Source organism: Lactuca sativa, chromosome 3 (assembly GCF_002870075.4).
Source record: "Lactuca sativa cultivar Salinas chromosome 3, Lsat_Salinas_v11, whole genome shotgun sequence".
Taxonomy (NCBI): Eukaryota; Viridiplantae; Streptophyta; class Magnoliopsida; order Asterales; family Asteraceae; genus Lactuca; species Lactuca sativa.
In genome coordinates this window covers 177,973,126-177,987,409 of record NC_056625.2, presented here as the reverse complement: position 1 = coordinate 177,987,409, position 14,284 = coordinate 177,973,126, and the positions used below count along the sequence as shown (strand labels likewise).

General features: G+C 35.3%; 1 protein-coding gene across 2 annotated transcripts; it reads right to left on the bottom strand.

Annotated features, from left to right (window-relative positions):
* Window positions 1-10,962: 10,962 nt before the first annotated feature.
* On the bottom strand, window positions 10,963-13,174 carry LOC128132662 (uncharacterized). Of its 2 annotated transcripts, none has more exons than XM_052769446.1 (5): window positions 13,094-13,174; window positions 12,846-13,012; window positions 11,872-12,127; window positions 11,710-11,801; window positions 10,963-11,281 (listed from the first exon to the last, which is right to left on the bottom strand). In XM_052769446.1, the coding sequence occupies exons 1-5, from the start codon at window positions 13,135-13,137 to the stop codon at window positions 11,124-11,126; spliced, it is 717 nt and encodes a 238-aa protein (XP_052625406.1). In that variant the 5' UTR covers window positions 13,138-13,174; the 3' UTR covers window positions 10,963-11,123. The 2 variants fall into 2 exon arrangements, with proteins under 2 accessions (XP_052625406.1, XP_052625407.1); XM_052769447.1 differs by having other exon boundaries at window positions 11,875-12,127.
* Between the last annotated feature and the right edge of the window lie 1,110 nt (window positions 13,175-14,284).

Sequence of the window (14,284 nt, the reverse complement as noted above, 5' to 3'; positions counted from 1 at the left end):
ATGACCCTGATCTCATGAATTCAAGCTGCAGGTTCCTGTATCCAACCCCTAACCGCTCTTGCACAAATCTCTGGTTCCCTCAATAAAATACCCGGTTCTCCCCCACTAGGGTTCGAACCATCCCCAATTGGCATACAACCATCCCACAAATTATTTTTACCAGCAGAATCGCACCTGCCCCTGGAAAGTGCTACGCAATGTCCGATAATCCCCTTTAAGGAAATCAATCGATCTCATGTACTCTAAACCTCAGATGAAATCCTCAAGAACTTCTCGTCACGACTGCCTCAAGTCGTTCCAGGTCTCGTACCAATCCAGTACCAAACAACTCAACGGTCCAATAACATCACTGACTCATAGACTAAACCACGAAATCATCATACTCCCCCACCTCGACTCATCAACCAATGTTCCAACACATGGATCATCCCAAGAACAGGGACCTACTCCCATATTCAATACCCAACATAGATAGAAAACCACTGCACTGATAAACTTTACTGGACTCCCCACTGATACCACTACAATACGCCCTACTATACTCAAATAGGTGTAACGTGGTCCTCAACTATCTCAGTCCTAACTGACTATCTGCTCATGATAAATCACTGCCTCGCGGCACACAAGCTACCTGATACTCTGGTGGAAAATCATCATCAATTACAACCTGCAGGGTTTACCCCCAAACCCAAAACTTAAACACCATGCCTCTCATGTTCTGCACACGAACATAAATAGCACCACTCAGGTCATAGAAGGTGACATCTCCTCTATCGACTGATTGCTCAACTCAGACCGAAATTCTCCCCTCCCTCTGACTCCTTACCAAAATACTCTGAAAGGCTCTCAACCTCCCTCTCAAAGCATGCCTCTTCGAACTCAATCATGGCCCACAGGCCTAAAACCCATAGCGTCCAATCTCTACCTCATCAATCGTGACCAGATAACCGGAGAACCACAAGCATCATTCACTATGAACCATGGTACCCATCCCATGACATCTCTTCTCAATATTCTCTGGTGTATGGTACCCGAACCATAGCATCAATCCTTCATCTGCTTCGATGTATGGTACTCAAACCATAACATCACTCCTCAATCTGCTCCGATGTATGGTACTCGAACCATAGCATCACTCCTCCATCTGCTCCAATGTATGGTACTCGAACCATAACATCACTCCTCAATCCGCTTCGATGTATGGTATTCGAACCATAACATCACTCCTCCATCTGCTCCGATGTATGGTACTCGAACCATAACATCACTCCTCCATCTTCTCCGATGTATGGTACTCAAACCATCACATCACTCCGCAATACGCTCATTAGAACCTTCAGAATACCCCCTGTATCAAGTATGGGTCCTCTGCTTTCAGTAGTACGGGCCCATACTACCTGCCACATCTACCCATACTTTCCACACGGACTATCCCGGAGCTCCTAAGTAGCTGCTCGACCTTCTCGATCCCCAATTCCGTCGCGTGCTCGCTCTCCAGCGAAATTCTCTACTCTGCCAGTGCACTCATCTAGCTAAAGTTACTCCCTAGGCTCTTCCTAGATTCCCACACTTCTCTGCCATCAGCTGCTGAAGCGCTCCTAATGATGCCAGCCATCGACCTCCTGAATATCGTCATATTCGCTTGGTAGCTGACTCCCATCATCGAGAGTTCCACAAAGCATGAAGCAAGCAGCATTCGAGCATCGAAGAATATATATAAGTCACTCTGGGTGATAACTCCGCTTGCCCTGCTCATCCTTGAAAGTACCACCGAACTCTGCAACTCTTCCCCTCGCGGGTTTTAACTACTCCTTCGCTAAGTACCACGATACTTATCTAGGTATCTCCCCTAGATTACTCTTCTACTCGAATCCCCTCAAGGATTCCAACTAAATATTCTCACTCATCACATACTCAAAAGCACATCGCATATAACAACAATCCCTAGGCTAAGGCATCACAAATCAGGCCACTCTAGTCCTAAGATATGGAATACCTAGCCTGTCTCTAGCATGCAATAATATCTCATAAAGTGCATCATAAATATCTCATAACACAAAAGTAAGGGTATTTTGGGGATTCACCGTTCAGGCATTGGCTGACCATTCACACCTTCCACTCTGCTTGTCTCCAAAACTTCTTTTTCTTTTTAGAAAATTTGTAGTTTTGGTTGTAAAATTTCTCAAATCCTCGGTTTGAGTTCAAATATGCCCGAAGGTGCATCCGAATCCCTCAAACCAAGGCTCTGATACCAACTTGTAACAACGTAAAATTTCCAATTTAATTTTTCCTTTTTAAACCACAAAATGTATATCATATCATAATCTCAAATCCATAACAACAGTGTTTTCAAAACAAATCCCAAGATCTCTCTAACATGAACTCCATCGGTGTGGGTGTGTATAAGTCAAGTCGTCGCCTTCCCACGGTCCTCGTTGGTACCTGAGACATCAAACACAACAACTGTAAGCATAAATGCTTAGTGAGTTCCCCAAAATACCACATATCAAAAATACGCCACTCAAGGCTAAACCCGACCCTCCGGTCAAGATGTCTCAGCGGGACCCTCTAGTCCCGCAGCTCGTCGGACCCTCCGGTCCAGTCATAGCTCATTGGGCCCTCTGGCCCGGTCTGAATCGTTGGACCCTCCGGCCCGGTCTATATAATCATACCGCATACAACTAACACATAGCACGAAATCTCTAATATAACACATAATCTCATACATAGCACATAAGACCCTCTGGTCAACTCGAAATACCACTCAAGGTAACGTATAGTGACAAGACTCACCTCGCGTATCTCGAAATCACTAGCGCTCGATCTCCCGAGCTATTGTCCTCCTACAACACAAGCATAATTCTAATTAATACTACCTCGACTCTGGCTGACTAATACCACGAAGTCAAACCAGTCAACGATCAACGGTCAACGGTCAACCCGACTCGCCGAGTCTGGCGTGGACTCGCCGAGTCCCTACGGGAACCCGATCCCTCTGAGTCTCTTCCGACTCACCGAGTCACTCACCCAACTCGGATACTCACTCCCTGGTTCGAAGGCGCGGGACACCCGCCCCAACTCGTCGAGTCTCTCAATGGACTCGGCGAGTGCATTCCATGCACAACTCCAAACGACTTTCTGAGGTCAAATCTGCTTTGCTAACCCTTAGATCCAATCTCCTTAAGCTTATTGACCACATAAAGTCCAAGTCTTGGTGCTCATTAAGCATCAAATAGCTCATTAATGGTGTTTTAGCCTCAAATACATTGATCCCAAACCAAAACCTCCATGGATGCATATAAAGCTTGGGCAAAGAGGTGCTCTAGACCTCTATGGGTCTAGATCCAGAACCTTAACTCGCTAAGGGACCATGAGGATACTAGATCTAGCCACAAATGGGTTCAAAAGCCCTAAATCTACATGAACATCACAATAACAGAGAATGATTCGGAAAGGTACCTCAGTTGTGATGTCCTGGACCTCAGTTCTTCAGGAATCCACCCCTCTCTTGCTTCCTCTTGGCTAGATCTCCTCTTTCCTTGCTAGGAAATAACTCCAAGATCAACAATGGCTCCTTCCCTCACTTGAATCGCTCAAATGCTCTAGGGTCTCACTCTGGGTACTGATGAGCACAAATGACGGCCATAAGGCCCTTTAAATAGGCCCCAAACCCGAGAAATTAGGGTTTCATTAAACAGCGCAGACTCGTCGAGTCTACTAATGCGACTCGTCGAGTCCGGGCATTAATCCAGGTGAGAAATCGCGTCTCTACTCGGCGAGTCTACGCACCAAATCGCCGAGTTCTTCCACAAAACTCAAAATAAAAAGAATAAATAATATACCTGAAATCCTGGATGTTACAACATATATCATATGAACAAAAGCAGAGACGAGTCTTCTAACGCTCCGTCTTCTCCAAAAGATGGCGGTGTACCTGTCTAATGCTGACCTGAGAATACAAGTAGTTTGAAAATCAGCATAAAGTTGGTGAGTTCATAAGCAGTTTTGTTTTGAAAAGACTGAGTTCCCTTTTTGTTTTCTGAAAAAGTTGTTATCCAATAAAATCCCATATTTTCTTATGTAAAACAGTTTAGTTATTCTTTTGTTACCAATTCGATTACGTGATGTATATTACCCCTGGAAAATCCCATATTTTCCTAATAGTTTAGTTACCCATTCGTTTCTTAATTCGTTTACGAGTTGTTATGTTATCCCAGGAAAATCCCATATTTTCCTAAGTGTTGTGATTAGTTCATAGCTTAGATTTCGATATACTAGTATCTACCATACTTATAATATTAGTTAAGTATTCTGATACCTTAGTTATCCTACATTCGAACGCCGATTACCTACTATACTTAGTTGTATTTTCGAATATTTAGATTCACTCAAAAATGTACATTCACAGTATTTTTGATGTTCTGGTGATTTCCAAAAGGGTACATTAGACGTATCTTCGAATCTCTGTCGACATTCTAAGGCGTATGTATTCGAATCTCAGTAGAGGTCCAGAGGCGTACTTTCGAAATAAGTTCGAATCTCTGGTGACACTCAAGGCGTACAATAACTGTATTTCCGAAGTCTTGGCGTCATCCAAAGGCGTTATTTCGTATTCGCATTCGTATTCGTTCTATCCTAACGGTTCTTTCGTATTTCGTATTCGTTCTATCCTATTCGTACTATCCTATTGGTTACATTCGTATTCGTATTCGTACTATCCTATTGGTTATATTCGTATTCGTATTCTATTAGTATTAGTCTTAGTTTATGATTAGTACGATTTCTTTTGCAAAATGTAATATACTTATAATACTTTTTAAAGAAATCTGGGTTTAGTCTAACAGTTTATCCTGCAATTCGAAACATTAATTAACACGATTTTCGATATTGAAAACATACATAAAATGAAACATTTGAGCTGAAAATAAGCTTAAGTACAAGATTTTCCTTGTACTTTTGCTTGTATTCCCCCCTGAAAACATTTGAAAAACACGGAAAAAAAGGTAGGGGTATGAACTCACCGGTTAAGGAACGCGTCAGTTTGGATCCTAAACGTCAGTTCTGGGTTTGCAAACGCACAAGATTCTTATGTATTATGAAAAGATACACATTTGTATCTAATTAGAACTTAAATTATTTATTAGATGAGGACATATGCTTCAAGATGCGAAAACACTTCATTACAAGTGTTTGGAAGGACCCGGGTGGCATTTGAGGACACATAAGGCTTGGATATGGAGTTTACTCTTCAAGAGTAAACTCTTAGGAGTGTTTTCGGCCCTAATGACATATTCCCCATGATTTTACAGCCGTAAACTCATGGTGGGGTGCTTTTGGTTGCTAAATGGCTTTATATCACTTGGGAAAATTAGCTAGGGTGACAACTAGGGCATTGGAATGGATTTAACTCACACATGGACCATATATTGGAGTTTACGGCAGTAAACTTGGATTTTACGGTCATAAACTCCCCTCACACTAAATCCTTGATGTCTTGCTGGTCCTTAATTAATCACATGTGATTTTAAGCTATTTTACAAGTCTAGGGGTGAAATTTGGGCATCATTTGACATGGTTTTAGGAGTTTACGGCCCATGACTCCACCTTATGGCCGTGAACTCCTTAGGGGGTTGATTTCTTTATGCTTTAGTCTTCTAAGTTGTTTGTGGTCGCTTTTAGATTTTTGTTCAAGGCTTAGGAGGTGTATAAGTGGCAATTTAACACCTTAGAAGGAGTTTACTCCCCATGGAGATGAGTTTACGGCCCAAGCATGTTCTTGGGCAGTAAACTCATGTTTACTCCTCTAAATTGATATTCAAGGTGTTCTAAGTCCAATTCCATAATTCTGCAAGCCATATCTAAGCCTTAATGGTGTTTTGGAAGTGTTTTAAGGCATAAATGACCCCTTTATATGTGTTTACGGCCCAAGCATGTTCCAGGGCCGTAAACACATGAACAAGGCCTTAAATCATGATTTAAACTCGAATTTGAATGCTAAGGATGATATACAAGGAGTTAGGGAAGTTACCTTGATGATTTGAAGCCTTAAATTGATGATTTTGGACCCTTAGATTTGATTTGAGGAGAGAGGTTAGAGAGAGAGTAGAGAGAGAGCAAAAGCTTCAAATAGAAGCTTTATCCTCTTTAAATAGGTTCTATGATTTGGACACGGAGGAATTCTACCCGATACCGATGTTAAACGGGGCTTTTGGTCGCACCCGATTAAGTTATCGTAATCCGACAGGATAGAATTTAGAACTTTACAAATTAATGATTTTGGGCCATTATTATGAGTTTCTAAGGGATTTGAACACTCATGATATTAAAATAAACTTATAAGTTTAAATATCTTAGCCTAAAAACAGAATAGGAACGAATCGTTAAAGACGGTTTTTACGGACGAAATGGGTTTCGGCGATGAACAACTTTGGGTTGTTACATAATGTCTCTGTGTGTGAATGTGTGTCTATGTGTGTATTTATAGCATCATACTTTGTATTTTTTTTTCTTGTTAGTATGGAGAAAAGTAATTTTGTGACTATTACATGCTCTATTTTGTGGGTATTTTGCAGGTTAATCTGCTCAAAGCAACTTGAAAAGTAGGCTTGCGTTTGCTTATTGAAACTGTAATAGTAAAGTTTTTTTTTGTGTATGTAACTTGAAATATGCTTACACTTTCATGTTTAAAGACGTATTAACTTGTAATAGTAAGTGTTTTTTTGTATGCAACTTGAATATGCTAACACTTTCATGTTTAAAGAAGAATCACCTAGGCCGTGCACTAAAAAATGATTAATATTTTTGTTTAACGAAGACATTGTTTATTTTTTATTCTTTCACCACTACAAAAATAGGATAAAATCATTCCTACATGTCTAAATCAACAAAATTTAACTTATTTGAAAGCCATTAAGAGTAAACATTGCTTTAAAATTCCAAAATTACTCATACAAGACTTAAGAGTAAACATTTGTTTTATGATTTCTGGTACAAATTCAAACGTTGGAGGGAATTCCCACATGTAGATGCACACGATAATGAAAAAACAAAACAAAAGGAAACTTTCTAATGTATACAAAAACCTTTTGGTTTTTTCATTTTGCTATAATTTTAGCAACAGTGAAACAAATAACTCCATGACGTTCTTTTAAGTTTCAAGGGACTGGACACTTAGTAGTTAGTTAAATATATGGAAGTTAATGGGTATATTTATACAAAAACAAAAGAAACCATGTAGATGCACACGATAATGAAAAAACAAAACAAAAGGAAACTTTCTAATGTATACAAAAACCTTTTGGTTTTTTCATTTTGCTATACTTTTAGCAACAGAGAAACAAATGACTCCATGACGTTCTTTTAAGTTTCAAGGGACTGGACACTTCGTAGTTAGTTAAATATATGGAATTTAATGGGTATATTTGTACAAAAAGTAAAATGATTTGTTTTAAAAAATAGCATTTTTATATTTACTTTTTTTAAACAAATTGTTAAACATAATATATAATAAAATATTTTATTTTATTTTAACATATCACCGTTAGCCATCATTTTTTATTGACCTTTTTCTTTCTTGAGGTATATATCATTATTTATTTTGTTTTTAAGTAATAGATAGATTGTCTTTAGTAATAATATAGATATTATATAACAGGTTATCAGTATGTCGATTTTAAGTTGTACAAAGAAGTTTTATGTGATTAACAATGTACAATCAATAACTTATTATTTTACAATTTGTTCAAATATGTATTTTATATGCTTATTTGATGTTTAATGCAGGGCTAGAAGATGAAACAACATGATTGTAGATTGGTGTAGTTTATATATTGGAATGTTATAAATGTACAAAACTACATTAGTGCCGATTGTTGTAATGTATATATATTGTAAAATCAAGTATAAACTATAGTTCCGAATCGAATCTATTTAGAAAGATCTTTTGTCTCATGGTAGCCTGCTCCAGTCTCCTTACGAAATTTTCGTTATTGGGTTAGCCATACACTTCACATGTTTTTAGCGATTCACATGACATCATCAAATGATACAAGTCTTGGATAAGAATCTACAACACACTAGAACGCCCTTGTTGACGATCCTTTACTCCGACAACATCTAGGGTTCCTCAAACAATGTGATATCTCACATCGGGTAAATCCTTAACCTCTGCTGTATTGTAAGACTATGCACCTAGCTAGAAACTATCCATTGAAATGAACTATCCGCCACAAAATAGTTTACCAAAAGACCTCAATGAATAGCTCACCTCTAAAGGAAAATAATAATCACATTAAAACTATCTTCCGAAAGAAACTCTTTGTCGCCCGACGCTTGGCGCGGGTAAACAGCTAGTATATATATATATATATATATATATATATATATATATATATATATATATATATATATATATATATATATATATATATATATATATATACTCACGATGTAAGTCTAAGCCCCCTCATCTAAAGTTTCAGGCTCCGCCAAGGTCCGGGGTTTCAAAAGGGGCAGCGCCCCTTTGGCGGGGTCTAGAGGCAGCGCCCCTAGCGGGGTCCAAGGGGTAGAGCCCCTGGCTGGGAAATTAGGATTCTTGAGGGTGATTATGGTAAACTAACGAAGCTCATTAGTTTTGGTAACCCTAAATCCTCATTAAAATCCGAATTACCCTGACTTGCTTCAAAAGCAACTCATGACGGCCCAACCCTAATGAAACTCTAATCTCGTTTATTATATAAACGGTTCTTCCTTCTCAGAAGGACACGAAATTTAGCTCGCGTTTTCTTCAAACTTTCACAAAATCTTTCTAGCAATTTGGCTTACAATTTATGTGCCTGGTATCGTAAGTTTCCACTTGGATTATCCTAGGCTGAATTTCTTGCAACCCAGATATAGGATAGAAATATCAGTTCGGTAAGTGTTCTCACAATCCAAGTTAGTATCCAGATATTCACCACAAACCCTAAATTTCTAACAATTTATACTTAACAGAGTTGTACATCACAATATTTTAAAGAACAACTAGTACACGAGTTACAGAGTGCATTCGATGTATATGCTACGGTTTTCACAAATGGAATCCATGAATTGTGGAATTCATTGTATTTCGTCGGACCGAGTGAACCAACGGAACATTAGATGCTTATGCCTGAAACAGGTATTCTAATTGCTAACAGGTTTGGTGTGGCCCTTACTTTCTTAACCAATCGTGGTTCCTTAACTTTCTTTCCTCTTTGGAAAGGTCCGGAAGAATTTTTGGACCATCGGATTATTACAATTTCACTTATACGTGGTCCTCATTATGTTATGGTACAATTAAAAGAAGATTGTCCGTTGCCTACCATTTCGGCCTTTTGGATCCGTCACAGAGCCCCATGTGCAACTGGATGGGAAACAATGTTTATGTCACGTCTGCAAATTTATAGACAACTAAAACCTTGTAATCGTGATTTTATAACTATAAAGGATTATTAAAGAATATTATTTATGTATTGTATTTGAAGAACTTTTAAATTAGTTGATTATTGAATGATCAAAGTTTGTCTCACATTTTTGTGTTTATGTATTTATTTATTTATAATTATTAGATAATATCATTTAAAATAGAAGGTTAATAAAAATGATTATTTGGAAATAACAAACAATAATTATATAGTTATATAATAATTATATTATAAATTTAATAAAAATGATTAAACACTCGTAGTCTATAAGTATATACGTAAATTAATTAGAACAAACTTTACAAATATATTTATTAATAGTGTTTATTATTGTTTTAGTATAAAAAAAAAAAAAAAAAAAAAAAAAAAAAAAAGTAAAGCGGTAGTATGTACTTCTCAAAAGTTAAAAAAAAATGTTAGTTAATATTTTGTTATAAAATATTATTTAAAATAAAAGTTAATAAAAATAGTTATTAGTGTTTATTATTGTTTTAATATAAAAAACCAAAAGTAAAACATACCTATATAAGTTAAAAAAAATTATGTTAGTTAATATTTTGTTATAAAATATTATTTAAAATATAAAAAACAAAAAGTAAAGCATACGTACATAAGTTAAAAAAAAATTATGTTAGTTAATATTTTGTTATAAAATATTGTTTAAAATAACAGTTAATAAAAATAATTATTTAGAAATAACAAATAATAATTATTGTTAAAAAGTAAAAAGCAGATAATCATTATATAATTATTATGGGTTCCTTATTTAGTCATATGGGGTGTCTCTTAACCGATCCCTAAAATTTGGTGTTTTTTAGGTGCTTTTAAGATGACAAAGTAATAAAGGCCATGGTAAACATTTGATTCTCAAAAAGAGGAGTTTTCTTTAAAAATAATAATATTTTCGCATATGTTAATGATTTCCAGAAACTATAAAATAAAGCAATACCTTTTCAAATAAACGGTTGAAATGTAATTTCCCTATTTTTAATAATCCTTCTATGTTTTGTTCCTATTTTTCTTCTTACCTATACCTATTTAAGATGATGATTAGTATACAAATTTAACATTTCAATCAAACTTAAATTAAATTTAATGATACTTGTCACAATCTAAAATTGATAGAAAGATAATAGAAATAAAAAATAGGACATTTAATTTCTGGTTCTTGTGTGTGTGACAGAATAATTAATATGTCTAAACCACCGCTTTTCACTCTCCCTCCCTCAGTCCCTCTTTGTCTCTCTTTAATAAACACCAAGACGAACCTAATTGTACAAAATGTTTTGCCTCCATTGTTTTAAAAAATATCATAGTTTCCTCATCTTGAAAGTCGGATTGACACCTCACTCAAATAAAGATTGAGTTAGTCTATGTAAAGGAAAAATGGTTAAATGAAGATCAATTATTCGAGTTAACTAAGAAGCCTAATGATTATGATTTCCGGTATTTAAATCATTCTATTTTGGACTATAAACTAGAAATCAATTTAGCTCATCTTTATCTCATGTTTGCCATGTTAAACGAAATGACAAAATATGTCATATTTCATACCCAGTAGAAAATTGTCTTGCAATAGAATGCAACATAGTAGGGAAAAAAAGAAACAAAAAAGAAGAAAAAGTAGAATGTCATTAACAGCTGTTTTCAGTGGAAGTAAGAGACTGAATACTCGGTTATTTATGCGAGACTAGTGTCGCATCTTGCCACGATCTCACCTGGAAGAATGGTTTGATCACCTGGGGTTTCATTTTTCAGATGAATCTTAACACTCTTTCTGTAATTTGCTTCAAGAAGCATCCCATCAGCTATCAAGTTCGACTGTCCTGGTTCAGTACCTACATACAATCATTCAAACTGTTAAGCATATGAATGTTTTTTTTGGAAGAAATCCTTAATAATTGCCATGCATATTGTTTTACATCCGTTTATATATACATATCACATGCAGAACCAAGGAAAAACAAATCTACATATAAACGAATGCACATGAAAAACAGAAATAACTTTTTAGATTAGTTAAAAAGTATACAATCACTCAAACAGTTAAACATTTAAATATATATATATATATATATATATATATATATATATATAATGAAATAAAAACACATGCAGAACCAAGGAAAAATGGAGAAATCTAACTGATTATCATGCATATTCTTTCATACATATACTTTTTGAGAAAACAATTGAGAACACATGGAGTTAAAAGAGAAATTTTAGCAAAATTTGATATATATTTGCATTTGTTAGCAGAGCTTACTGATCATAACATTGAGACCAAATGGTATATCGAATCGAAGCTCCAGATCAAGATCAATCGACTCCTTAGGTTTTAGGGTGAAAGTGATAGGGCTGTATTTAAAATGATATTTATTAGAACCAAATCTTCATAAAACAAACAAAAAAACCATTTTGAACATACCACCTGCTCAAGTAGTAGCCACGAACATCTTCAACCGGAAAACTAGCCTCAGGGGTCATCCTGTAAGCACACACGTTTGGGTTGTTCTTCCCATCAATACGGTTGAGGTACATACCACCCTCAGTGGCAACATCGATTAAATTGTTAATACGCAAAGCTGATCCCTCCAGTAGTTTCAAAGATGTGCTGACCAAGGCTTTCTTTGTCTCCTCGTCCTTGGGGTCCTCCTTTCCTGTCCCTGTGTCTGTCTCTGCCACTGCATTTTTTAAACATGGTTGTAAATGTTATGGGCAATGGAATGCAATTTATGTAATTGTTGTATTTGAAAACACAATCAAATAAGTAAAATATTAGTTTCAACTAGATCCACACATAAAAGAAAAAAAAATTCAACATCTTATGAGTGGAATAACATCATGATTGTATTTTTGGATTGATATCAACATGTTGAGTCAAATGAGGAATGCTTATGTTGGGAACGTTGTAAGGCGTTGAGAGAGAAATTAGGCTACATATATTCTGAACTGAGATCATGATGAACAACGATCGATTATGATAGATGCGAATCTAATAACTTGACTAAGCCAAATAATGGAATGTTCGACAACAGAATTAGCTGGTTTAACGTCCTTGTTTGAGGTAGATACTCAGTTCACCTTGCCAAAAGTAACTTGTGATGTATTTAACAATTTAACGTGATCTTAGGTATGATGATTTGGGTGTATTCACAAAAAAGTTAGATTCGACTGAATAACATAACACATTCATGCGAGCTAGATCTAACAGAGAAGAGAAAACAGTCCGAAATCAAATCAATGTCTCCTAAAATCTATAACAACTCCATACAAGGAGGAGATCCGCAATCAACGGTTCGAATGATATCTAAATCACAATCAAACTAAACAGCTAAATCAAATCGGAATCTAAATAATCGCGTTTTGAGTCGAATGGATATCAAAATAGAAGATTCTTACTGTGATGCGACGTTAGCGAAAGCTGCGCTTCGACGGTGCGTCTCCGATTATGGTGCGATTCGTCTCCAAGAAAGAAGGCGTAGATTAGGGCACCGATCACGGAACAATGAATATAAAAACACTTCAAGGGGGGTAAAGAGGTAATTTCAGACAAAAACCACGCATCCCTGAGATAATGCCATCTATTAATAATAAGGATATATTAATATCTAAACTTATACTAATAATAATGTATATCATGTAAATACAGCAATTGAGCCAAATTTTGAATGTAGCGTTGTAAGCCTTCCATTTACGTTCTCATCCTCCAACAATCAGGCATCGATTTTATTGTTTCATTTTAATTTAGAGATTGAATTATGAATCCATTCATATTTCAAAACTATTTCTCAATTTACTTTGAAACAGGGCCCGTCCAATGGAATTCTATGCCCCGGGCAAATAGAGAAGACGGTGCCCTATTTTTATACTATGTTAATACAATTCCAAAATGTTATAACATAATCTTCTAAAGCAGCTACTTAAAACAACTTTTTGTTAGATTACTTAATCATACAAAGTACAAACTAAATGTTACAAAGCAATTCTTGAAGCAAAAACATCAATTATCCTATAATAATAGTAAAATTTGCATTCTGTTCATCATAACCTAAAACCTGAAATTAGAAATCGTTAATGAGAGTTAAAAAGTTTCATTTGTTGCATCAATATATTATCTATATAATTTATAATCCCATAAGCAATATGATATTTAATAAGATTATATATATAAAGATTCTATATCTTTCAACAATTTTTAATGACAAATGAGAACATAACTAAATAAATCAAAATAAAATTTTCTATAAACTAAAGAAAACAAAAGCATTGATGTGGAATCGGAAATAAAACAATAAATTTCAACAAAACATATGAATAAATGAAAAGTTAATTAACCATATCAAAAAATGATAACCTGATGTAGTTTCTTGTAAAACAAAACTAGCAAAACAACAAAAAAAAAATATTATAAAAAAACAATAAGTCTCGCCTAAAATTAAATCAAGAAGAAGAAGAAAAAAAAAGGCCTAATGGCGTACTGTAAGTGTCCTAAACGCAAGAAGGGTTCTAGAAATCAAAATCAGTATTCAAAAAAAAAAATCCTGAAATCAGAATCAATAATCATTGTTAACAAAATCCAAAAAATCAGAATTCAAAACTAATGAAATTATGGAGATTAACAGAAATCAAAATCAATTCAGAACCAATATTAACAATACTTAATCAAAATTAGTGCAAAACTTATGTTAACAATACTACAATAATAATAATAATAATAATAATAATAATAATAATAATAATAATAAATAACTAATATTAACAATACTTAATGAAAACCGCTGAAGTCAACTGTTGCTGTCTAATATTGCTTCATGCGCTTTGGACTTTCAGTTAACCAG